Below are 24,450 nucleotides of genomic sequence, written 5' to 3'. Positions count from 1 at the left end.
ATGATTAAAGTCTAAAGCACAGGGTCATTGCTCTTTCCAATCCTTAAGAACCTTACACCAAGAGATTAACAACCATTGACAGGACCTGGGGTGTGTGTGAGTTTTATTGCTGTAGTTGTGAGTGCAAACATCACTGCTTAGGAAGCACCGGGCAAGGAGCTGTTAAATTCCTAGACAAGAGGCTTGCACACACTTTCTTAAAAGACTGTTGCATTGTGGCTGGGTATGTCTGGTCTAGGGCCAAAGGTGAATTTTCTTGATGTCTAAGAGAGTTGCATTGAGCATGCGTCATAAGAACCTTAGCCAACTTGGCTTGAAGAAGGCAAACAGATAGCATGGGCTCCTCCGTGCCTGGGGCAGGGCTCCGGGCACGCAGCGTGTGCGGACCGAGGGACGCGGCTATCTTCTGTAATTCGGGGGATGTGCTGCAGCTGACATGGGCGTTTTGCTAGCTGTCAAATGTTCACTTACATATTGTTCTGATCTTTGACCAAAAGAAGTAAAAGATAAAAGTAATTTCTAAATACTCCATGGAGAAGAGGCAGGGGTGGAGGGAAGGTAGGTTTTTTCGGTGGGTGCCACTGTCACACTGGTCACCATCAAGATGGTGACGTACAAGATGAATATGTCGAATCTCAGATCTGTTCAGTTAGACGCTTGCTCTTTGAAAATAAAATAAAGAAAGCGAATTTCCAGTTCCCTCTGGGGGTTGGCGGGAGAAAGATGATTGATTCAGACATCTAAGCTTGGACCAAGTAGATCAAAGTTTGAAGCAAGATGGATAAAGGAGCATGGAATAAATTCCTCATGCTTCTTGGAAGGCTCTAAGCTTATTCTGAGTGGAATGAAAATGGAGTTGGAATATTCTATTTGTTACCAGCTCTTTCTGTCTTCCTACCTTATTTCTGTCTCTCTCCCCTTGCTGATGGGTTGGGATGTGAGGAGGCACTGAGGTTGGGTTTGGTCTGTGAGTGAAAAGAGGAACAGAAAGACGTTTCTCTTTCTATCCTTCCTTCTAGCCTTAACCCTTGGCTGAATTGTCTAGCTAAGCCCTGGCTTTAAAGTACCTTATTTGGAGAGCCCAGTTTTGGAACTTCAAAGAGTTTCCTGGGACTCTTCCAGTGTGCTCAGGGTTGCAGTTTGAGAAGGGAGTGCTGTGAATCAGAGGTGTTTGGAGGAGCAGGAGCTAGAGGTTAGGGAAGGTTGGTTGGTCACCCAAGTTGGCATTAAAGGCCACAGAGGGTCATCATCCTCATTGATTCAGAAACCTGATTTGTCCAAACTGAGTGGATCTATTTCTAAGGGTCTCAAAAAGACTAAGACAGGCCCTGCCCCAGTAGGGTCCCGACACGTCAAGGTTGTGGGTTCAATCCCTGGTAAGGGCACATACAAGAATCAACCAATGAATGCATAAATAAGTGGAACAACAAACTGATCTCTCTCTCTCTCTCTCTCTCTCTCTTAAATCAATAGATTTTAAAAAAGGAAGAAAAAGACAAAGGCATAAAAACCTCATATGCCCATATATTAAGATATATTGAAATCCAAAATTACTAATGAAACCACATATTCTTGTTGCTGATTAGAGCATTCCTTCCTTGTGGACTCCTTTACAGGGAAACCAGAATATGGTCAGAATGCCAATATGTAGTGAAAATGTTCACTTGGTTTTGTGATCAGACTCTTGTGTCTGTCGATTAGCACGTTCTGTCCTCACAGAGGCCAGACTAGAAGGAGGAGGTTGCTTGGAGAACATGGGTCAGATCAGGTGGTTAGCTGGGGAACCCTGGGGGCGGGTGTCATCAAACCAGGCCCCCCTGATGCTGCTGTCTCCATCCTTGGGGTGGGGCTGCTAGATGTGCTGTGTTCGGCCAGACCGGCCTCTCTGGACTCCCCCCGATGGATATGATACCCACCACGTGCCTTTCGTTAACACAGTTTTCTCCACGCTGATAGCAGAACACTCTTTTCAGTAGGCTTTTTAGTTATAATCTTACTCCCGTGCTTTCTTCCAAGTTTCTTTCACTGGTTTCGGGGAAATTACTTACAGTCTCTTGGATTGTTTCTATGCAAGGTAGATTTTATTCCTTATATTTCAGCTTTCCCTCATCTAAATCTCAGAGATAACCTTAGCTGCAGCTTTGGAGTTTTGGGGGTTGACTGTTAGGGCCATGAATGTCCAAACATGGCAGTGTGGCACCCACCAGAAGTTGAAGTAGCTCCAAATTCAGAGGGTACAGAATGATCCGGGCTGTCGTCAGGATGAGAGCTAGTCTGCTCCCCGGTGACATTAGAGCCGCAGTCATTTTCTCTGATAAATAATTAAACCGTGCTTTCCGAGGGGGTCTCATTACAATGAGCAGGAGTATGGAGGGTGAGAGGTTTGGTTACAGCGAGAGGAGGGACGCGGAAGGCAGACAGACAGTGCCCGCTCTGAAGTGCCCTGCTCCATGCCCCTGAAGCAGGTGACACTGAGGGACGCTCTGAGGCCAAGTGGTGGGTCTCAGTGCTTCAGCCCCTCAGAACCAGTCCCCTTTCCTTGCCCAGCTGGAAAGAATCCCAAGGAGCTGATAGTGGCATTTTTAAAATTAAATTCCAGATGTGGTCCTTTGGAACCTTTCTATGATTGAAACACGAGGGTTGGTGCATTGAGGTGCCGAATACACCCCCTGGGGCTGGTGGGTGATTGTGGAATGAACCCCAGGGAGTGGAGAACTCTTCACTGCTGTCCTCTCTGGGGCTGAGGGGCAGATATTTATTCATCCTCATTAATCTTTTTCTTTCTTCTTTCCATGTCCCTTCCTTGGAGCAGTTATTACAGTAAGTATTTTTGGGGGTGGGGAGCAGAGGTGGTGGGATTGTAGATGATTTATAAGAAAGGAAGTAAAAATGTAACCGCACTGGAGCTTCCTCAGTGTTCCTCTTTTTCTCCTGGGAGACTTTTGGAGCTGTTGAGGCTTAATCCTTTCAGCCCTGAGGAGGAACCTGTTCATTGGCGAAGTAGCCTCTTTAAGCTGCATTGGCACGTGACTTTGTCAGGTGCAGCAGTCAGGGCTGTGACATCCTAGCTCTGGGTCCCACGTGTGCAGAGTGACCACCAGGGTTGTGTAGAACTTCAGGTCAGTAGCCTGAGTGGGGTTTCCCACTGGGCATCTGTTGACCCCAGTGAGCACTGACCCCTGGCAGCATCATGGCGTCAGCAAGGTTTCTCTCCCATGACCATCTCACTGCCCCTTCTCTCCACCCTTTAGCATCCTCATCCAGTGCCTGGTTCCTGTGGGTCAACATAGGCAGTTCTTGGGACCCTGATCCCCGATAGGGAGTTCATGGACTGTGTTCCTCCTTTGTGTAGTTCCAGTTTTTAAAAAGCACTAAGGGAGGAAGATAGTGATAAGCATGAAGAGCTCATTTGCTGAGATGGCTGGCTGGAGCGAATGAGGCAGTAGTGGACATTCGTGGGTGGTGAGAGGGTCTTCTCGAGCTCTTCCTCACCCTGCTAAGTAACCATTAGCGCCTGTGCATGAGGCAGTGTGGCACAGAGGCTGAGTCATGGGTTTGGAAGTCAGACAAAGCTAATTTTGAGGCCCAGCTCTATCCTTATCTCTGTGGCCTTAGAGAAGTCACCTCACCCCCTTGAGCTTCACTTTCTTCATCTATAAGATGAGGGTGCCATTGCTACTGACCTTGTAAAGGGTTGAGTGAGATACCGCATGCCTAGTCTGTTGTGGGCTCCCAGTAAGGTTAGCTGTTACTGTGAGGCAGAGGCTGGACTCTGGACTGCTCATGATCCAGTAGTGGTTGCTCTCCAACTTTGAGCCCGGTGACTGTAACATATTTTTCCGCCTTTCAGAATGAGTACATGAAAGAAGACTTTCTGATTAAAATTGAAACCTGGCACAAACCAGATCTTGGCACCCAGGAGAATGTAAGTAGCACTTCCCAAGAGCTCCAAGGGCTTCCAAGCCTCAGTAGGGTATTGAGGCTCTGCCCTGTGCCTTTTCCATCCCTGCGGGGGTCCTCTCTGTGCTTCCCTTTTTCCTGGTCTCTGCCTAGACCTGTCCTACCAGCATGGGATTGCTCTGCTTCTCATTTGCAAAATATTATCTCCAAGCCTCCATGTAGACCTTTCTGTAGTACTGGGGTTGATCTAAGATGCAGCTCCTGGCACAGAGGAACTGCATTTTTAAAACATCAGAATTACAGCCTCTGTAGAGCACAATTTGCCACTAACTCCTCAAAGTCAAAATACACCTATCACCCTGACTGGTGTGGCTCCGTGGATTGGGTGCCGGCCTGTAAACTGAAAGGTTGGTGGTTCAGTTTCCAGTCAGGGCACATGCCTGGGTTTTGGGCCAGGTCCCCAGTGAGGGGCATGCGAGAGGCAACCACACATTGGTGTTTCTGTCCCTCTCTCCCTCCCTTCCCCTCTAAAAATAAATAAATTAATAAATAAAATCTTCAAAAAAACAAACTACAGAGTGGTCCTCCTTGTTCCTGCAGGTGCACAAACTGGAGCCTGAGGCATGGAAACATGTGGAAGTCATATATATAGACATCGCAGATCGAAGTCAAGTACTTAGCAAGGTAGGAGCTGTTTAGAGATGTGGGTGGCCTTGAGAGGCAGCAGTGACCTCTAAGTGTCAGAGAAACCAGGGAACCAGGCCCAAGTTGGCTGAAAGGGAAGTTCTCTCTTGGATATTACGTGTTTTAGTTTTTAAATCAGTACCAATAATTCCCTTGTCTTGACCTGGGAATACCAGCAGAGATATAGTGGCCCAGATGTGAGTGTCCTGTCCTGTTTTGCCCCTGGACACTGTGGTGTCATTGGTAGTCCAAGAATGATTTGCCCTGCTGAAATCACACTGAGCGTGAAACTAGTTCTCAAATTTATTTTCCAACCCAGTAAACTAAGAAACTGTATTGTCTGCCTGTTGTGTTTGGGGTATTCTGTGTGTTCCAGGCGAGGGCTGTTCCAGATACATGAAAAGACAAGTCCCCTGCCCTCAAGAAGTTGGTCGTGGCTTCCAGAGTAACAAGCATGGCAGCAGGTGCTGGAAATGGACAGTGCTTTGCTGGCCGTGCAGTTGGGGAGCGCAGGGCCTGGGCCTGCCATGCGCACCGCTGTGCTCCCAGAAAGCAGGTTCAGGACAGAAAAGGGCAGTTCTCCCTCACTCAGCATGAAGTCTTCCTCTTTGGCAGGCCTGTGGGGACCTGGGCACAGGAATCTGGCTCTCTGCCCATTAGCAGCAATAGTGTGTGTCCTTCTCATCCCAGGGGTATGGTACCTCTTTCCTGGAATCACTATGCACTTAAGATACTTTGATTTGTGCATTTCCAAAAAAGATATGAAAACCATCTTGTGCTTCCTTACCTATTCCCACTCCCACCCTCAAAAGATTAGTGGATTTTTCAAAAAACTTTCTATTGAAGTATGTCATATATAGCAATGTGAATGTATCATTAGTGTACAGCTTGATGGATTTTTTCAGACTGAATATACATACCCAGGTATTTCTCAAACAGGAATACTAGCGAAGAGTATGTCTCTTTGAGTATTTTGTCAGCTCTGGTTGTGAATGGAGAGAAGCAGAGGTAGGGAAGACTTATTTTTTTAAAGCACGCATAAGAAATCTCAGCTTTGGGAAGTACTTTATGGCCGTGTGTGTGTATGTGTGATCTCCTTATTTTTGTTAGGTAGTTGCTGTAATGAGTTGGCTTTTTCTGAGACCTTGGTCAATGCAGAGGAATGGCCAAAGATTAAACTTTTGTTATGGTTAATTAACACGCAGCATTGATTACATTAGAAATCAGTGAAGTGAGACTGTCAGTAATACTCAAGAGGATACATATAGCGATACATCGAACATTCTATTATGTTCTATACAATAATGACTTTATTAAAACATGCCAGTTTAAAAAATTCAAAAAAAAAAAAACAAGCCAGAGAGAGATCAGGTCAGATTTCAGGAATGACAGCCAGTTGTTTTCAGTTCTGGCTGTGTATTTTAGAATCGCCTTCAGAGGTTTAAAAAAAATCTGTGCTGTTCCTACCTGCAGATATTCTTATTCATTGGTTTGTTGGTGGAGTGGCCTGGAATCCTGTGTTTTGATGAAGCTGTCCCTGGCAATTTGGGTGCGCACTGCAGGTTGGAAATCCCCGTTTTAAACGGTGGTAGTACCTGCTTGCTCAGACTGTCGGGTGACACTTGCATATGGTAACACTGAAAACAAACTCCAGCAGAAAAGGTCGCACAGAACGCACCTCGGGCAAATGTAAACAGTTCTATATCCTGTTTATAATAGTTTCTGTGCTCTAGCAGCATGAAGACTGGCATGATGTGTATTTTGGTGGAAAATCTGATTCCTCTCTCCTTCCCTTCGTCCCTCTTCCCCCCTCCCTCCCCCAACTCCCAATTCTACCACTTCTTGCAGGATTATAAAGCAGAGGAAGACCCAGCAAAATTTAAATCTATCAAAACAGGACGAGGACCCCTGGGCCCCAACTGGAAGGTGCAGTTCACTCCCTAACCACCAGGGGGCTGGGCACAGTCTGGGTGTGGCTGGAGGAAGGGAATGGCTGGGGCTGGGCTGAGGGAGAGCCCCAGGTCTGCCCTGTTAGTTACCTGCCTGCCTGTGGGTATGTTTCTAATACAGCAAGAACTTGTAAATCAGAAAGACTGTCCTAACATGTGTGCATACAAACTGGTTACTGTCAAGTTCAAGTGGTGGGGCCTGCAGAACAAAGTGGAAAACTTTATACATAAGGTAAGTAGCCAGGGTGAGGCCTTCCCAGTGTTTATGGGTTGGTAGGGTGTTTTGCCCAACCAGAGAAGATCACACAACCCATGTGACTTACTTTCTAGGGTTGATGATCAAATATTTAGTATGATTTCCAAGACCCCCACTTGTCCTTGTACTTAATTAACTGTCTTTTAGTTTAATGTCATCCATCCAAGGACACACTGTGACAGGGAAGGAAACTGAGAGAGGTGGGGGGGAAGGAAACAGGAAAAGGCTTCCTATGATGAAACACAAACAGAACTCAGTCTTTTTCTTTTCTTGAAGCCAAAAGGCAAGAGGCATTGCAAGCCAAATTCTCCAGTGCCCTGAATTACTGAACTAGGCAAACATAAGGAGTTTTTATAGCTTTTTTTCAGGTGTGCTCTTGGACTATATTTCATAGCTGGCACACTTGTTTTTGGCTTAGCTGTGAGCTCATGGGTTGCCTGCCTTCGTAGCATTTTGGGCTCAGGGTCTACCTGTGAGGTGGACGCCTGTTTCTCCTGGGGGCTCTCTCCTACTTGAAGCCGCACCTGTTAGACATGTGAAGGCGAAAGTCACTGACCTATGGGACTGATCCAGACAAGCCAGCCAGGCATCACTCCTCCCCAGCCTCCCCACTGAAGTGCGGGTAATGGGGGTGGTGTCATGGGGGTGGGGGGAGCCACAACAGTAGCTTTCATCCTCTGAGTTCCAACTCTGTTCCCTCGTTTTTTCTAGCAAGAGAAGCGTCTGTTTACAAACTTCCACAGGCAGCTGTTTTGTTGGCTTGATAAGTGGGTTGACCTGACTATGGATGACATTCGAAGGATGGAAGAAGAGACGAAGAGACAGCTGGACGAGGTAAGTGGACGCCGAGAAAAGACTCTGGGGACGTGCAGGAGACAGTTGCGCTGGCACAGTTCACTGTTCTGTGGATCTAGGAACGTGTCCTTGTCTCCTGTGAGTAAGGTCTAATGCCAGGCAATCTGGGAACTATAAGGAAGAAAGCAGCCTGTGCTCTTGAATTTGCAGTCTAGTTGAGGTCTTGGCACATCCAGAGAGACGAATATGGCAGTGGGTGCCGAGTGCCAGGTCAGTAACACAGCCGCTGCAGTGGTTCTTCAGAGCCGTGGGTGGGGGTCGTGCTGGCTACAGAGAAGGAGGTGCCCCCGGGAGCAGGCAGGCTACACTGATCGTGAACACCACACATGTGACCCACAGCAGGCACAACAGCACGCACACAAGTAAGGTGGTTTTCAGCTGTTTTTAGAATCTGAAGCCTTTGCTTTGGGGTGGGGGTGGGGGGGCGGTGGTTGGCAGGACTCCCAGAAGAAGGGCCCTATGCCTCACGGGAGTCGGAGGACCTGACACTGCCCTGCCTTGTTTGGAGATGCTCCCGTGAGGTTCACTCTGAGGAGATTGTCATAAATGACACTCACATACTGACTGTGCCTAAGGCACTGTTCTGGGGGCTTTTACACACACCATCTCCTGTGAGCCGCACCACACGCCTGAGTGGGCACCACTGTGATCCCCATACTCCGACAAGGAGGTGGAGGCTCTGAGAGATCAACGTGTGCCTGGGGTCACGTAGCCTGCTGGTGATAAGGTCAGGGTAAGAGCCATAGCTCTTAATCATTAGGCCTCTTCTCCCTCTAAATGCCATTTGGGGCCCTCCTGCTTTCTTGAGGCAAAGAATAAGGGAGGAAGCTCTATTTCATAAGATCTGCCATTTCTCCCTTCTTGCTTTGGGTGGGTTGGCAGGGAGCCTGGGTGTCTGGCAGACATTGCTTTGCATGGCCTTGCCTGGCTCTCCAGCAGGGCCTCGGGAGCTCCAGGCCCGGGTGCTGAGGTGTCCCATGCTGTGCAGTGCAGCAGCCCTGCCTTCCTGGGCAGCCCCCAGGGGAGTGGTTTGCAGTCCAGGATGACACTTCCTGGGCTGAGTCACTGGTTAGATGGTGTGCTGAGTTAGTTCCTGTTGAAGGCAGATGTTTCGGTTACTCATTCAGCTATATTTGGCAGGGAGTGGCAGGGTTTGGGGCACAATTTCTGATTGTTCTTCAGATTATGAGACTGACGCGCTGCCTACTGCGCTAAGAGGGAACCCTTGATTGTTCTGTTAAGGATCTTCGGCGCGTAGGGGAATGTAACATCCAGGGCTCTAGCCATTCAGACCATGTAAGAGAGGCCTGAGTCTTTTGGTTACCCTGGTCCTGACAAAAAGAAGTTACTGAACGGAGGATCACAGAGGCTTCAGGGGTTTAGCCTGGAGCTCCAGCCCCCGAGTGTCTAACAGACGCAGCCTAATTCTTATGGGTGGGTGCCGTATTTTAATTATCTTTGTACTTCTGAATAATATGCCTGTGCTCTTAATTCTTAATTTCTCATTCTCAGCTTTTGACATTAGCTGTCAACCTTTTTCCAGGGAAGATTTAGCTCTTTTTCTCCACCTACCACTCACATTCTCCCTCTCCATCCTCCAGTGTCAGCCCGGGGTTCATCCATGTTGCAGTGTTTATGTTACTGCTGCTGTCATTCTTTTCCCCAGCTGAGCACTTTAGTCTGCTCTGATTTTTCTTTCTTTATTGTGTGTGTGTTTTATTTTTTAAGATTTTATTTATTCATTTTTAGAGAGAGAAGAGGGAGAAAGAGAGGGAGAGAAACATTGTTGTGTGAGAGAGACATTGATTGGTTGCCTCTTGAATGCCCCCCACTAGAGACCTGGCCTGTAACCCAGGCATGTACCCTTCCTGGGAATCGAACCAGCGACTTTTCACTTTACAGGCCAGCACTCAATCTGCTGAGCTACATCAGCCAGGGCTGTTTGTTTGTTTTAAAAAGTTAGTAATTGCCCTGGCCAGGTAGCTCAGTTGATTAGAGCGTTGTCCTGATAAACCAACGCTACAGGTTCAGTTCCTAGTCAGAGCACATACAAGGATCAACCAATGAGTACATAAATAAGTGGAACAACAAATTGATGTTTCTGTTTGTCTCCCTCTCTCTCTAAAATCAATTTTGTATATATTAAAAAAGAAAGAAGTAAAAGCATGCATTAATCATTTCAATACATACAGAATGTGCATTTAATAAAACAGAACACTCAATTGTTGTAACATTAAAAAAAAAGAAAGAAGTTAGTAATTGCCTCCCTTCTTTCTGTTAGCCTAGTTTTATGTGTCTGTCTCAGGTTTTGTTTTCCAGTCTCTACATGAATGGTTTGGTGTCTCTGGTGTGTGGTATGTGTTGTATGGTAATGCGGTTGGCATGGTCCATTCTCGTTCATTTTGTTCCCACTTGGTGAACACTTTGATCTAAAGATCTCTTCAGTTCTGGAAAATGTTTTTGTGTTATCTATTTCACAACTCTTTCCCCTCTCTTTGTTCTCTTTTTTAGAATTTTTATTAGAAGTTGGACCTCAGGAATTAACCTTCTAGTTTCTAAAGTACTTTTTGTTTTTTCCTACATGCATTATCTTCCTTTCCTGAAGCTATAGTTTTTGTTTTTGTGCTTGGGCTTTGCGGTGTCTCTGCTCCAGGGAATAAACAGTCTTTGTTTCCTCTGAGCTCCTTTTTCTTGTTGGACTCTGTGTGTTGTGTTAGGGGCTTTCTTGAAATGACTGGTGGTCCTTGGCCACATTTGAGAATGAAACTCTAAAAACCTGATTGTAAGCTCTGTGAATCAGTGGGTGGGCTTCATTGCAGGGTAGTCAGGTGGTTTAATTGGTGTCCCCCCGCTTCAGAATCCTGAGTCTGTTTTTATTGGGCTGATACCATTTTATCTAGAGGACTCCCCAGTGTGCTCTCTGGGGATGGACAGGCAGCCAGCATTCTGGGAGTGGAGCTGGAGGAGGGTCCAGGCAGGCTCACCTGCCGTGGGCAGCTCTAACTTAACCCTCTCACATTCTGCATCTGTCCCCTTGGCCCCTCACCGAGCCTGGGGTCTGGCGTTCACGCTTCCCTCAGCCCCTTCCAATCGAGCAGGCTTTGCTGCGGCAGCAGGGGGCAGGGTTGCTGGGCTGTGAGAGGGAAGGGAGGGCCTGCCAGGGCTGCCCTGTTCTTTATTTGGACTTCAAACAAGTCACCCATTTCTTTTTTTTTTTTTTAAACAAGTCACCTATTTTCGGCTCCACCTTCGCTCCCACCTTCAGAGGTTCCTGGTGCTTCCCGTTCCCGAGACTTGGGAGAACCTGCCGCACACTCCGGCTCCCTCTTGGCTGCCCCACAGGCACTTAGGTGTCAGCTCAGGCTGCTCTGAAAACTAGTCGCTACTCATCCTTCATTTTTTCGCCTTCCAGAATGTTACTATCATCTCTTAGTTGCTGTTGTCTCCTCTGTTCTTATTGGCTTCATGCCTTTATGTCTTTTTTTTTTTATTCTTTCACTGTCATTGTAGTAAGGCTTAGGGGAGGAATAGCAATAAATGCATGTATTCAATCTCCCAGGACTCACTGCAAGTTTCCAATAGGAATTATAACTGTTGTTCTTTATTTTTTAAAATATATTTTATTGATTGTGCTGTTACAGTTGTCCCATTTCCCCCCTTCATTCCCCTCCACCCTGCACACCCCCTCCCACCCACATTCTCCCCTTTGGTTCATGTCCATGTGTCACAATTTCTTTAGCTTCTACATTTCCCACACTATTCTTGCCCTTTCCCTATTTTCTACCTACCGTCTATGCTACTTATTCTCTGTACCTTCTCCCCCTCCTCCTCCTCCCGCTCCCGTTGCTAACCCTCCATGTGATCTCCCTTCTGTGGTTCTGTTCCTGTTCTAGTTGTTTGCTTAGTTTGCTTTTGTTTTAGGTGTGGTTGTTAATAACTGTGTTTGCTGACCTTTCACTGTTAATATTTTTTATCTTCTTTTTCTTAGATAAGTCCCTTTAACAATTCATATAATAAGGGCTTGGTGATGATGAACTCCTTTAATCTGACCTTATCTGAGAAGCAGTTTATCTGCCCTTCCATTCTAAATGACATTTGTAGGTGACTGTCCCCTTATCTCTTGCTGCTTCTAGGATTCTCTCCTTCATTTTAATCTTGGCTAATGTAATTATGATGTGCCTTGGTGTGTTCCTTCTTGGGTCCAACTTCTTTGGGACTCTCTGAGCTTCCTGGATTTCCTGGAAGTCTATTTCCTTTGCCAGATTGGGGAAGTTCTCCTTTATTATGTTCAGATAAGTTTTCCACCTGTTCCTGTTCCTCTTCCCCTTTTGGCACCCCTATAATTCAGATGTTGGAATGTTTAAAGATGTCCTGGAGGTTCCTAAGCCTCTCCTTATTTTTTTGAATTCTTGTTTCTTCATTCTTTTCTGTTTGGTTGTTTCTTTCTTCCTTCTGGTCCACTCCATTGATCTGAGTCCCAGTTTCCTTCCCATCACTCTTGGTTCCCTGTGCATTTTCCTTCATTTCACTTAGTGTAGCCTTCATTTTTTCATCTAATTTGTGACTATAATCAACCAGTTCTGTGAGCATCCTGATCACCAGTGCTTTGAACTGTACATCTGATAAGTTGGCTATCTCTCGGTTGCTTAGATGTATTTATTGGCTCTGGGGCTTTGATCTGTTCTTCCATTTGAGCCTTTTTTTTTCCCCCAGTCTGGTTGCACCTCTTACGAATAAGGGGCGGAGCCTTAGGTGTTCACCAGGGTGGGACAGCCCAGTTGCAGGGTTGTGACGCTGTACGTGGGGGCAGGGTCAGAGAGGGAGCAATTGCATTTGCTCTGCTCTCTGTTGGATTTCAGTCCCCTCTGCCACTTCCCACAAGCAAATTGGGCCCTTCTAGTGCTGGTTCCTGGGTGTGTGGGCTTGTGTACGTTCTAGGACCCTGTGGGTCTCTCCAACGAACTCTCCTGTGAGGCTGGGAGGCTCTCCTGGCACGTCATCCCCCACAGGTGTTTTCAATCGGTGCTTTCAGGCTTTATTTCCCATCACTGGGACCCTAGGTTGCGTGAACTGTCTCGCTGCCCGTTTTCTCCTGGTTTATCTACATACGAATGTGTGACCATGGTCAGCCAGCTGCCTTGTGCACCTCACTGGGTCTGCTCGTTGCCACCTAGCACCTGGGGTCTGCTAGGTACTGCTTTTTCTTGCCGAGACCCCTCTCCACCGGCTGCTGACTCTGCCCCTCTTACCAGTCTGGATGGATGGTCGTTGGACTTCTGTACAGTTTAATTTTCTTTTTTTTAATAAAGATTTTATTTATTTATCTTTAGAGGGGAAGGGAAGGAGAGAAAGGAGAGAAATATCAATGTATGGTTGCCTCTTGTGAGTCCCCTGCTGGGAACTGGCCTGCAACCCAGGCTTGTGCCCTGACTGGGAATCGAACCGCGATCGTGTGGTTCGCAGGCCCGTGCTCAAATCCACTGAGCTACACCAGCCAGGGCTTAATTTTCTGTTCTGGGTGCTTTTTGTTTCTAATTTTTTGTTGTCTTTAATTTTGGTTGTGCGAAGAGGCAGTGTTTCCACCTACGCCTCCATCTTGGCCAGTGTTCTCAGAATTATAACTGTTATTCTTTAAATCACTGCATAGTAATCTAGTGTGAGTAGGTTTTTTTCTGTTATGAGGGGTTGCCATACAGCCACAGTCACCGCTGATAAACTCTGGTCCCCGTTAGAGGCGGACCCACCATTCTTGGATGAGGCTCAAGGATTTGAGAAACAAGGGATCAAAAGATTAGTCCTTTGCCCTGAAAAGAAAAATGTCGGAAAACGTGTTCCTGTAGGAAAGTGCGCTCACTCTCTCTCTCTGTCTCCCTCCCTCCCCACACTTTCTCCCTTTCCCTCTCTCTCCTTCACCCTCCCTTTCCCCCTTTCCCTCTCTCCCTCCCTGCCTGTCACCCTTTTTTCTCCCTCTCACTTGCTCTTGCTTTCTTAAGAGACTCATAAAAGTAGACAAAGGTACCTAAAAAGTCATTTAGTCCAATTGTATGTCCAGTGCTTGAGTCCTCGCTGTAGCCTCCCTACCAGTTGTGCTCGGTCACTTCCTGTGATGGGGAGCTCACTAAAAATACTTCTAAAATGTAAAGTATTTTTATTATTACTAGAAGCTAATGTCTTTATTGAGGTCTTAACTGTGTGCCTATCATGTGTGGTAAGAGTTTTGCACATATTATGTCATCAAATCTCCATGTTAACCTGGCCATAGTATTATTTTAATTTCATAGATAGAAAAACTGAGATTCAGAGAAGTGAGGGCTACCTTTCAGTTCACTGAACCAACTGCCTCCTGAGCCTTTGGCCATTAATTCTGCAGATAATGAGCCTAGTAGAAGAGAACTCATTTTAAAATTTGTGAGGAAACTTGTTTTCCTACTTACTGGACTATCTCGAACACTCGGCTGAAGAACAACGGGGATGCTGTGTATTAGAGCACGTGGTTAAGATTCCACCGCATTTCCTTTCCCAGCCCTCCCTGTGGTCTTCCTCTCTAAGTTCCTGTTGGCTCCATGCGTCTTCCAATCTCACCATAATCCTTCCCTTCTGGACGTGGTACTTTGTGATGGAGCCAAGAGGCTGCACGGCATGCTGGCTCAGCTGGCCTTCCCGGGGGCTCTCTCCAAGCCTCCCTGAGGCCGGTCTCCCTGTTCATGTGCTTGCATGGAAACATGCCTGTCCTTTCTCACCACCCGAATCTCGGTGCAGAGGGCCCTGGCTTCATCCTTCTGCACTGACTGAGGGATCACCATCAGTTTGAGATTTTAAGCCTTAAACTCTGGGCTGATTACCTGTGCAGTGAGGTGCCTGGCAGATCACTCTATGCAGCTTCCAGTTTGGGGTCGTAGTAAATACTGGGTGGGGCAGAAGTAGGTTCATAGGTGTGAGTACCTGAAACACAGAGTTTATTATATTTATTAGTTATTGTATTATTTTCCATACAAACAACTGTGAATGTACTTTTGCCCCATCCTGTAAAAGTTCTGAGAGTTAGGCTGACAAAGAGAAACTGCTTGGTGCCTAGCTCACCTGCTGGGCCATGGGAGATTAGAACCTGAGATTCCCATTGCCTCTGCAGAGGAAAGAACGAGGCAAAGGGATCCCTGTACGTGGGGGATGAGGCTGCCCTGTGGAGCCGAAGTTACCTCTGACTTACCTGGCAATGACCCTCCAGAACACTGTACAACACCTTGAAATATGGGAGTGATTTTATTTTCTTTTTAAACGCAGTTTCATTTTTCAGTATAAAAGTAATGTGTAAACATTAAACATTTGGGGGAAAATAGTGAAAAGTAGAAAGAAAAAGTTCACTGTACTCTCATCATTTAAAGACAAGCACTAGAAGCCCTGGCTGGTGTAGCTCAGTGGATTGAGCGCGGGCCTGCGAACCAGAGGATCAGGGTTCGATTCCCAGTCAGGGCACATGCCTGGGTTGCAGGCTGGTTCCCTGCAGGCCAACTCCCAGCAGGGGACGCACAAAAGGCAACCATACATTGATGTTTCTCTCCCTCTCCTTCCCCTCTAAAGATAAATAAATAAATAAAATATAAAAAAAAAAAGACAAGCACTAGAAACATTTTCCTGCACTTCAAGTTTCTCTACACACTTTTATTTAGTTATGATTGCATTACATGTGCCAGGTGAATATTTTGCCTTTTACTCTAAACATTATAACAGCCCCACTAAAAAACTTCACGGAGCTCCTCCTGACTGCGACGTGCGTGTCGCTCTGCCCTGTCATTGCTTGATGTGGAGTTTTCCTGCGTGTTGTTTCCAGGTTCTCTCTGTCGTAAATAATGCTGTGATGAAAATGTTTGTGCACTCCGGTTTTGGGGTAATTAGGATTATTTCCTTGGAATAAATTCCATAAATGGAATTAGAGAATTTAGGACTCTGATTATGTATTGCCAAATTGCCTTCCCAAAGGGCTGAGCCTATTTATAGAGGCTGTCCAAAGAGGTTCTGAAAACAAGCCGGCCTGTGCCTCGTATCTGTGTTCCTGCAGGAGTGCTTCTGGTTTGTGGTTACTTTTCAAGTCTTTCTTCTGATGGTGGTGCCTTACAGAACCATAGCACGGCGTCAGAGCCAGGATACCGACATGGGGGTATTTACTAATTAAGTCAACAAAATGTTCCTTTAACTTATAGATTTTAGAGAGAGAGGAAGTGGGAAGGAGGGATGAGAGTCATTGCTTTGTTATTCCACTTATGCATTTATTGGTTGATTCTTGTGTGTGCCCTGACTCGGTATCAAACCCTCAATCTTGGCATATTGGGACGATGTTCTAATCAACTGAGCTATGCGGCCATGGCAAGAGTGTTTCATACTTTATGGTAAAAGCAATTTTCAAAAGATACAGAAAATATTAAAAAATACAAGTCCATATAAATAAGTTAAATAGATAAATGAGTCTCCTTCCTCTAACCCCTGGCTGCATTCCTAGAGGAAACGACTGTGAAAAAAAAACAAACAAATTAGGAGTTTCTATTTCCATGTTCCTCAACTATATATATATATATAGAGAGAGAGAGAGAGGGAGAGAGAGAGAGTGCGCGTGAGTGTGAGCCTGCATTGGCGAGTGTGAGCCTGCATTGGCGTGATCCGAGGAGCACTGCAAACTTCAGATAAAATCTCTCATGCCACTTAGGCCCCAGGAAACAGGAAATGCGCATTCTCAGAGCCTTTCATTATAAGAAGGAAATAATGCATTTCCATTTCAGTGGTGCCCTGAAGAATAACCTTGTCTCTGAGAGTAGGGGATGTTATGAGGTTCCCTGATAGGAAGTTGCATCTTTTTTTAAAAAGATTTTATTTATTTTTAGAGAGGGGAAGGGAGGGAGAAAGGGAGAGAAACATGTGGCTGCCTCTCGAGAGCCCCCTACTGGGGACCTGGCCCACAACCCAAGCACATTCCCTGACTAGGATTAGAAGCAGCGCCCCCCTGGTTCCTAGGCCAGTGTTCAATTCACTGAGCCACACCAGCCAAGGCAGGAAGTTGCATCTTTTTTCAAGCAGTAGGCAAACAGGACCTTGCTTTGCATTTGCAGTGAACTCTCAGGGTATACAAGGGTCTGGTTGAGGCCCAAGGACATATCATGAGGCCCAAGGCAAAGTTCCTTGTCTGATTATTGGAAATGTATGTGAATGGTCATTAGTGAGCTGACATTTAATGAGTGTTTTTGTCTTTTAAAAATATTTTAAAGGTGCCCTAGCTGGTGTGGCTCAGTGGATTGAGTGTCTGCCTGCAAACCATAGGGTTGCCGGTTTGGTTCCCAGTCAGGGCACATGCCTGGGTTGCAGGCCAGGTCCCCGGTGGGGGGGTTGTGAGAGAGATAACCACATACTGATGTTTCTCTCCCTCCCTTTCCCTCCCTCTAAAAATAAATAAATATTTTTAAAAATATTTTAAAGGCTCTGACTGGTGTGGCTCAGTGAACTGAGTGTCGGCCTGTGAACCAGAGGACCACCGGTTTAGTTCCCGGTCGGGGCACATGCCTGGGATGTGGGCCAGGTCAGGTCCCCAGTGGAGGGTGTGTGAGAGGCAGCCACACACTGAAGTTTCTCTGCCTCTCTTTCTCCCTCTCTTCTCCTCTGTCTAAAATAAATAAGTAAAAATTTTAAAAAATATTTTAAAGAATTTCAAACTTATAGAAAATGGCCAAGAAGAATACAATACCCCATTACCCAGAAGCTCCATTCCTTTCTCTTTTTTAAAAAGATTTTATTTTATTTATTTTTAGACAGAGGGGAAGGGAGGGAGAAAGAGAGGGAGAGAAATAGCGATGTTTTCCCTCCCATATGTGCCCCATTTGGGGATTGAACCCGCAACCCAGGCATGTGCCCTGACCGGGAGTTGAACTGGTGATCCTTCGCCCTGTGGGATGATGCCCAACCGAGCCACACTGGTCAGGTCAAGAGACTCTATTCCTTTAAAGCAAAGGGTGCAACCCCAGGATCACACACTGCAGCCTTCTAGTCTCTTTCCATCTGGTGACATTCCTCACTTCTTCCTAGACTTCCATGACCTTCACATTTTTTATGGTTACAGGCTAGGCACTTTGAAGACTGTCTCTCAATTTGGATATGTCCAGTGATTCTGCATGATTAGGTCCAGTTTATGTATTTTAAGCCAGAATATCACAGACTCGGTGTTCTTTTCTCTGTATTCTTTCTAGCTACTGGTAAGGTTACCTTTGATCACCTGAAGCACAACAGGGTGTCCTAGGCCGGTCTCGTTTTTCCCGTGACTCAGCCCAATACTCGGCCACATCTCCCAGGAGCCCTGGTTTCTTTTAGGGGAGGGCGTGTTTGGCTGCTGGGTGTGCTCGTCACTGTTGGGGAGCTGCTGTCCAGGCCTCACAGGACAGAGCTAGGGACTTTCACATTTACATGTATTTCTATATTTACCTTACATATTGTGTTCATGTAAAATAACCTCAATGCCAACCTGACACCACAGGGTGTTTGTGTTTTTAAAACTAGGACAATGCCTTATCCTTAACAGATTTCTTCCATGCTGGAAACTCTTGAATCTGTTGAACCCTTAGGAAGTAATACATTGTAATAACAGATATTAATTAATGTGGACAACCAAAGTTACAGGAGCAATAGCAATTTAAAGCTGTCATTCAGGAAAGTGGGTTTTGAGCAAAATCTACAGGGGACAGGCTGTCTGGGTGGAGCTAAGAGCCCACTCAAAGGTTTGGGACTAATAAATGTCTGAGAGTAGACTCACCTGTTGGGAGCAGAGGACCTCTGCTGGGAGCTAGGGGACGTGAGTTGTTTTATGACTCCCTAATGGTCCGTCTCCTACTGGTTCTGGTTCATCAGGCCTGGAACCCAAGAATCTACAGCAGGTATCCACGCAGTTATTTTGACCATGTTTGAGGAAACTCTGGCCTATCTTGGGGAGGACCAGGAGAATCTTTTTTACCATGACCGTGTCCCACTTGGACTCCCAGGTGTGTGTGCGAACACCAAACATGGATCTGGAAAGTGTCAGGAAGTGTTTTTCAGAATGTTTCCCTGTGGGGAGCCGTCACTACTAAGAGATAATCTCCGCAACGCATGCTGGTACTGAAGTTTTAGTGAGCAGTAACTCTGAGGAGGGCTGTAGCTTAAGTCCAGATTCTTCAGAGCTCGTGTGTGTGCACATGCTCCGGGAACAAGGAAATAACAACATAGATAACATGTGCTGAGTGTGTGCTCCACGCCAAGCCCTCTGCTGTGCTAACTACTCCACATGAGTGTCTTTATTTAGTCTTCACCACAACCTCGTATCATACAGAAATTGAGGCTTAGAGAACAGTCCAGTAACACGCTTAAGTTCACACAATTAGTGATGAAGCCAGAGTATAATTCAGGCATTTTTTCCAGAGGTCATGTTCTTATGCTCTCAAAATTTGTTGAATGAATAAAGAACAAAAATTGAACAGAAAACTCATAGATAGTAAAGAAATGTCTAATGGGTCCTGGCCGGTTGTGGTTCAGTGGGTTAGGCATCATCCCACAAACCAAAAGGTCGCGTGTTTGATTCCCTGGTCAGGGCACATGCCTGGGTTGTGGGTTTCGTCCCCGGTCAGGGCGCATATGAAAGGTAACCAACTGATGTTTCTCACATCGATGTTTCTCTCTCTCTCTCTCTCTTTCCCTTTCCCTCTCTCTAAAATCAGTGAGCATGTCCTTGGGTGAGGATAAAAAATATACAGGGTCTGGGACAAATAATGCCCCCTTTTGATTACAAAATCATAAGCATGTAATTCTTTTTTTTGAGGGTTTTCCATAAAAATAAGGAATGCTTCACAAATTTGCGTGTCATCCTTGCGTGGGGGCCATGCTAATCTTCTCTGTATCGTTCCAAAATAGTATATGTGCTGCCGAAGTGAGCACATAAGCATGTAATTCTTTAACAATATCACACTCAAGCACCCCATATGACATTTTAGGAGTAATGTTCAAATTGCTGTCCATCTCATGCGAGACATTCACATAGCCCACCAACCACACTCAGGCAGGCGTTATTTCTGCCTGACTGTGCATATCTGAGGGGAAGTTAACATTCACGTTATAGACATTCTACAAATAGAAGTGCTAAGTTGGAAGGGATTTAACAAAGATCATAACCACAATATGCCAAATAAGAACTTGTATTTGCTTCTTGGGAGGGGCCAGTGACAAGGGACCGCTCGCTGCTTCCAGAGAAGACCCCATCTGCTTCCCAGCAGCCGCCTCACACTTCTTTTAGGCGGAGATCTGCCCCGTCTTTTCTACCCTTGTTCTTGTGCTAAACTATGGGTACCACACTGGGCCCACCTGCCTTACTGGGTGAAGCCTCAAAGCAGAACTCAGCAGAGGGAATTGCTATTCCCTCTGCCGGAACACTGTGTCTTGTCCTCCTGTCTCCAGGGAGCCAGAGGACTTTCCCACTCACTTCCTTACCAGAGAAGCCTCTGTAGTCTGCTTACAAAATAGCACTTCCCCTGTAGTAAGACTCGGTCCATTTTGGTTCACTGCTGAATCCTCTGGCCTGGAGCAGTGCCTAGCACAAAAGCAGTGCTTCATAAATATCTGTTGAATGATTGAAAGAGAGAAAGATAGGAACTTAAGAACAAATCCCCAACACTGGGGTGCAGCGGAGAGAAACAGGAATCATGGATGGTGGGAGCAGTGGCAGAGATGTAAATGGTATGGCTTTGGCTGTAGGGACAGAATTCTCTTCTGCTTGACTTTGGGCGCACAAAGTGCTCCACCCTGTCTGTTGGCAGGACTGGGAAGGCAGGGTGTATCTGTGGTGGAGTTCCATCAACAGCAAGAGCTTCCATTTTTTCTTTTTCTGTTTCAGATGAGACAAAAGGACCCAGTGAAAGGAATGACAGCAGATGACTAAAGCCACCCCTCCCCTTCGGCACTGTATGTACCCCATTTCCCTGAGTGTATGTCATAGGTCCTAAAATCAGTTTGGGCCCTCAGAGCCTCAGTAGCTCACTATGGAGTCAGAAAATCGGCTTCATTTCTCAGCCTGCCCCCTAATGACTGCCGTGCTAAACAGGCTTGTCACGCTCTTGGGCTTCCATTGAAAGACATTATGACTGTTAGAACATTTCAGACACATGCAATTTTATAAAGAACTACCCAGACAGAGACATGGACAAGGTAGTGAGATGGGCATGGCAGATGCAGAATTGAAGCTTATTTGTAACTAATTACTCTTCCTCTCCTAACTGGAGCCGTTTGAAGTCAAGGATGGCATTCTAGGGCACTCTCTCTACCCTCCCCACCCCTTGCCAGAGCCAGTTCCTAGCTCCCAACTGGTATCATCACTTGGAGAGTCTGTTGGCATTTATTGTTTTGCCTGGGGCTTCATTTCCTTCCTTTTTGTACCTCTAACCCCATACTAAGGAGCTGTCCTCATCAGAGGCAACCTCTCTCAGGAGCTTGGCAGACATTTCTCCCATGGTCGTAGGACCAGGATGGGACGTTCCTTGTTTCTTATTATCACTTTTCCCTAATCCCCTTCTAATTACTCCCAGTGCCCCGCACACCTCCAGACCTGCTGTTTTTCTAGCAGCTCAGGGTGCACTTTGTCACCCTGACAAACCCAGCTGGGAATGAAAAACCCAGCCTTGCTCTCCATCAGCTCTGAGAGAAGATTATTTTATCAAATAAAAACTGGCTGTCACCTCACACCAAGTTGCTCAAGAGGCCCGGGTCTCACCAGCAGTGATGCAAACCTTCCTCCTTCTCCCTGCCCCAAGTGCTTGAGGAGAACTTCTGGGATATAAAAGGGGAGGACTGAGTGGATTGTTGCAATGCCAGTTGCTCAGCTGCTGACCCTTAACTTTGGTCCCTCCCTCTAACCCCAGAACACCAACTGGCATCCTTCTTCCTTTTGAAATTCCCCAATTACTGATTTACAGTGTTTCTGTTTTTCTCTGCTGCTGTTGCTTCCTTAATAATTGTATTTCTCTTCTAGTTTTGCAAGACAGTGGTCAACAGGAAGGCCCAGCAGCTCCACCCTCCCGAGTGACAGGCCATCTTCAGATGCAGCCTTTCTGTGCCCATTCTTCAGGCAACTTTCGATCCCCTACTGTAGCCAATTCTAGATGCCCTTTAATATTGTGAACAAATAGACCCTCTGGTATTATGAAGCCCATGTGTGCAGGAGCCTGCTCCTCTGAGATATGTGGCATGTAGGCTGCTGTATTTACAGCTCCTCCCTCTCCAGTCATTGTGTTCTCAACCCATTTCTGTGTGTCCCATCCCCCTTTATTTTCAAGTGACATTTTTAGTCTTTCAAAATAGCTGCCTTTGTGATGTGATTTAAACGACTTAAGTTTGTTTGTTTTCTGCCTTGGGATAAACTGAGGTAGTTTGCTTCCTGGGCAGATCTTTGCAATTTTGAGTGCTCACATGGGGAGAGGGGATGGATTAAAAATACAGTTTTCCCCCCAGTTCCACAGAACAGCAATGTGGCTTCAGAACTCTGACCTCTGCTCCCAGTAACCCATTATTGAAGTGTTCTAAGCACTACGGAAATCCGCAAGGCCCAGCCAGTCTCTGTTTTGGAAATTTTACACATAAAGATAACCCTGCCCCAGGCTTACATCTCTGGTCACTAGTCCTAGAAATACCTAAGGCTTCTCAGCCCTCCTGTTGCCCTTGCTGTCTGCATCTCTGCAGAGCCTGTAAAATGCCAGGGTCAGCTCTCCACCTGGAGGCACCTGCCCAGTGTGGCCCTTAGAATTGAGCCTGCCCCATATATACAATTAGTCTGCCCCTGCACCCCAGGAGCTTGGTGTGTCCATGCTCCTCCTCCCATTTGGGCTGGTGCTGTCACTCAGCAATAATCCTCTCTTCTCTGTGCTTTCTTAGATTCTTGTCCTTTGACTTTGAGGCTGGTCAGGACCCAACAATCCTGATCTTTTCATGCTGCACAAAACAAGCATGCAAAAGCTTCTTCCCAGCAGAACATGTTCCCTCTTCTCTCCAGTTGCTGGAAAAGATTTGGGAATCAAGATCTCAGTTCGTCCTGCCCTTAAGATGAGCTGTGTCCTGGACAATCAGGAGCAAGTAGTGACCATAGTACAGAATTCTACCAAAGTAGGCCTCGGAGAGCCCAGGCTCCAGGGGAACAGAAGCTGCTGAGCACTTCCAAGTTTCCTATGACTTGGCAGAACCTGGATATGCCTTTCCCGATGGGAGATTCCGAGATAGCTGTTTTGTTTCCTAGCATTTCCCAAACCTTGTGAAGTAATGTTGGCCAAGTGCACAGTGACCCAAGCCCGTGCTGGCCTGCGTGCAGCTGCTAATGAGAGAAACCAAATCTCTGTTGGGGGAGTGGGAAGTAAGATGGGAATATTTATCCTCACGTTTCTGTCAGTCTGTTTTGCCTTATTTCTAAGTGCAATAAGGGAGTCTCTCACAGGATTCCACCTGTGACATCCTGAAGGATGTGTTCCTGTAGCCCTCCTGGGGCAAGGGTGCACAGACTCAGACCCTTCCATGTGATCAGCTCTGACCTTCACCAAAGCCCATTTCTGACCAGATGTCCTTCCATTTAGTCTCCTCACTTTATGGGGTCTGTCGTAGCAACGATGAGGTACAGTTCAGGTGATTACTACCATCCCAAATGCTAGTAGCATTTATTTGACTGGGAAAGTTGAAGAGGTGCACCTACTGGAGAAAAATGTAAATGTTTTCCTACAAGTTCTGAATCAGCTATAATTACATTTATGCTTAACACTCTCCCTTATTCGTCAACTCAGTGAAATCCAGTTGTGGGTCATCCTGGGAAAAACAACTGTTAATATTCTAAGCAGATAGTTATTTGGGTGGTTTGAGGGTCAGATGTTAGTCTCCTTCCTTCAGCTCTTCTCTGAGAACCACACATATCACTCCAGCTCTGGTGGGGGCTTGTGCTGTCTGCCTTTTCTCTGGCTGCCCCCCGCCTTTGCCTGTTGCCCCAGTTGGAAAGCATCCACATGAGCTGAGCTAGAATTTCCTGTAATCAGCCGGATCTGGGGCTACAGCACACAAACATAAGGAGGGATTTCCCTGGTCTATTCCATCCCTTCGGATAGTGTTGCTGCTGGGCAAGTGTGTCCTTTTTTAAGTATCCCCCTTTTTCTTCACACCATCCCCCAAAGTGGCTAGCACCCAGAGGGGCTTGTGATGAAAGGCTCAGCTTCAGGGTAATATCTGGGGGTGGGCCACGCCCCTTCAGATCCGCTGTTTCCATTAGATTTCCAGGGTAACAGCCCCAGTTGGAAGCTGCAGTGCCTCTGTGGGAGTGGTGCTGGGCTCTGGCCTTCTCACAGAGAGAGGTCAAGGACAGGGTCAGTATTGTGGGCACCAGTAAATCTTCCCAAGTTCTCTTTACAGTCCCCGCTGGGACTCCCTGAGTTATTTTGGTTGGTTCCTAGTGCTACTTCTTTTACAAAATACACTTTGTAGACTTGAGTAGATTACCTTATTTAATGTGAGTTTGTGCCTTTTTTGTCTCAATCTTCCAATACAGGTATATTGGGGAAAAAAGCAGTCTAATAAAATCCTAGACAGAGCTTTCTGGAGTCGAACTTATTGGTGATGCCCTTCTTTCCAGTTTACAACTTGTATGTCTTCCAACTCTTGCCGATGTCCCCTATTTCATGAGGGAAGGGTTAGGGAAGGTACAAGATATCTCAAACTTTTTACAGGTAGATTTCCATAAATTGAGACATCCCCTTGCCTGGCTGGTGTGGCTCAGTGGATTGACTG

At 46.4% G+C, this 24,450-nt stretch overlaps 1 protein-coding gene and 1 non-coding gene across 2 annotated transcripts in view; one reads left to right on the top strand and one right to left on the bottom strand.

The window, feature by feature from the left end:
* The window catches only part of PITPNA (phosphatidylinositol transfer protein alpha), a 39,205-nt gene extending 14,951 nt beyond the window's left edge, over positions 1 to 24,254 (top strand). The window contains exons 5-12 of the mRNA XM_037070443.1: positions 2,813 to 2,820; positions 3,851 to 3,925; positions 4,501 to 4,584; positions 6,433 to 6,510; positions 6,655 to 6,765; positions 7,501 to 7,623; positions 20,537 to 20,604; positions 21,668 to 24,254. Coding sequence (XP_036926338.1) covers positions 2,813 to 2,820; positions 3,851 to 3,925; positions 4,501 to 4,584; positions 6,433 to 6,510; positions 6,655 to 6,765; positions 7,501 to 7,623; positions 20,537 to 20,581 — 524 coding nt within the window. The 3' untranslated portion in view covers positions 20,582 to 20,604; positions 21,668 to 24,254. The remainder of the gene's footprint in view (positions 1 to 2,812; positions 2,821 to 3,850; positions 3,926 to 4,500; positions 4,585 to 6,432; positions 6,511 to 6,654; positions 6,766 to 7,500; positions 7,624 to 20,536; positions 20,605 to 21,667) is intronic.
* LOC119003840 (U6 spliceosomal RNA) lies at positions 19,479 to 19,584 on the bottom strand. Its single transcript, XR_005070043.1, has one exon. It is a non-coding gene; the product is annotated as a U6 spliceosomal RNA (small nuclear RNA).
* Positions 24,255 to 24,450: the final 196 nt, after the last annotated feature.

This window comes from Sturnira hondurensis, unplaced genomic scaffold, assembly GCF_014824575.4.
Source record: "Sturnira hondurensis isolate 20B ecotype Veracruz unplaced genomic scaffold, ASM1482457v3 Scaffold0018728, whole genome shotgun sequence".
Lineage (NCBI taxonomy): Eukaryota > Metazoa > Chordata > Mammalia > Chiroptera > Phyllostomidae > Sturnira > Sturnira hondurensis.
This window is presented reverse-complemented; position numbering and strand designations above follow the sequence as displayed.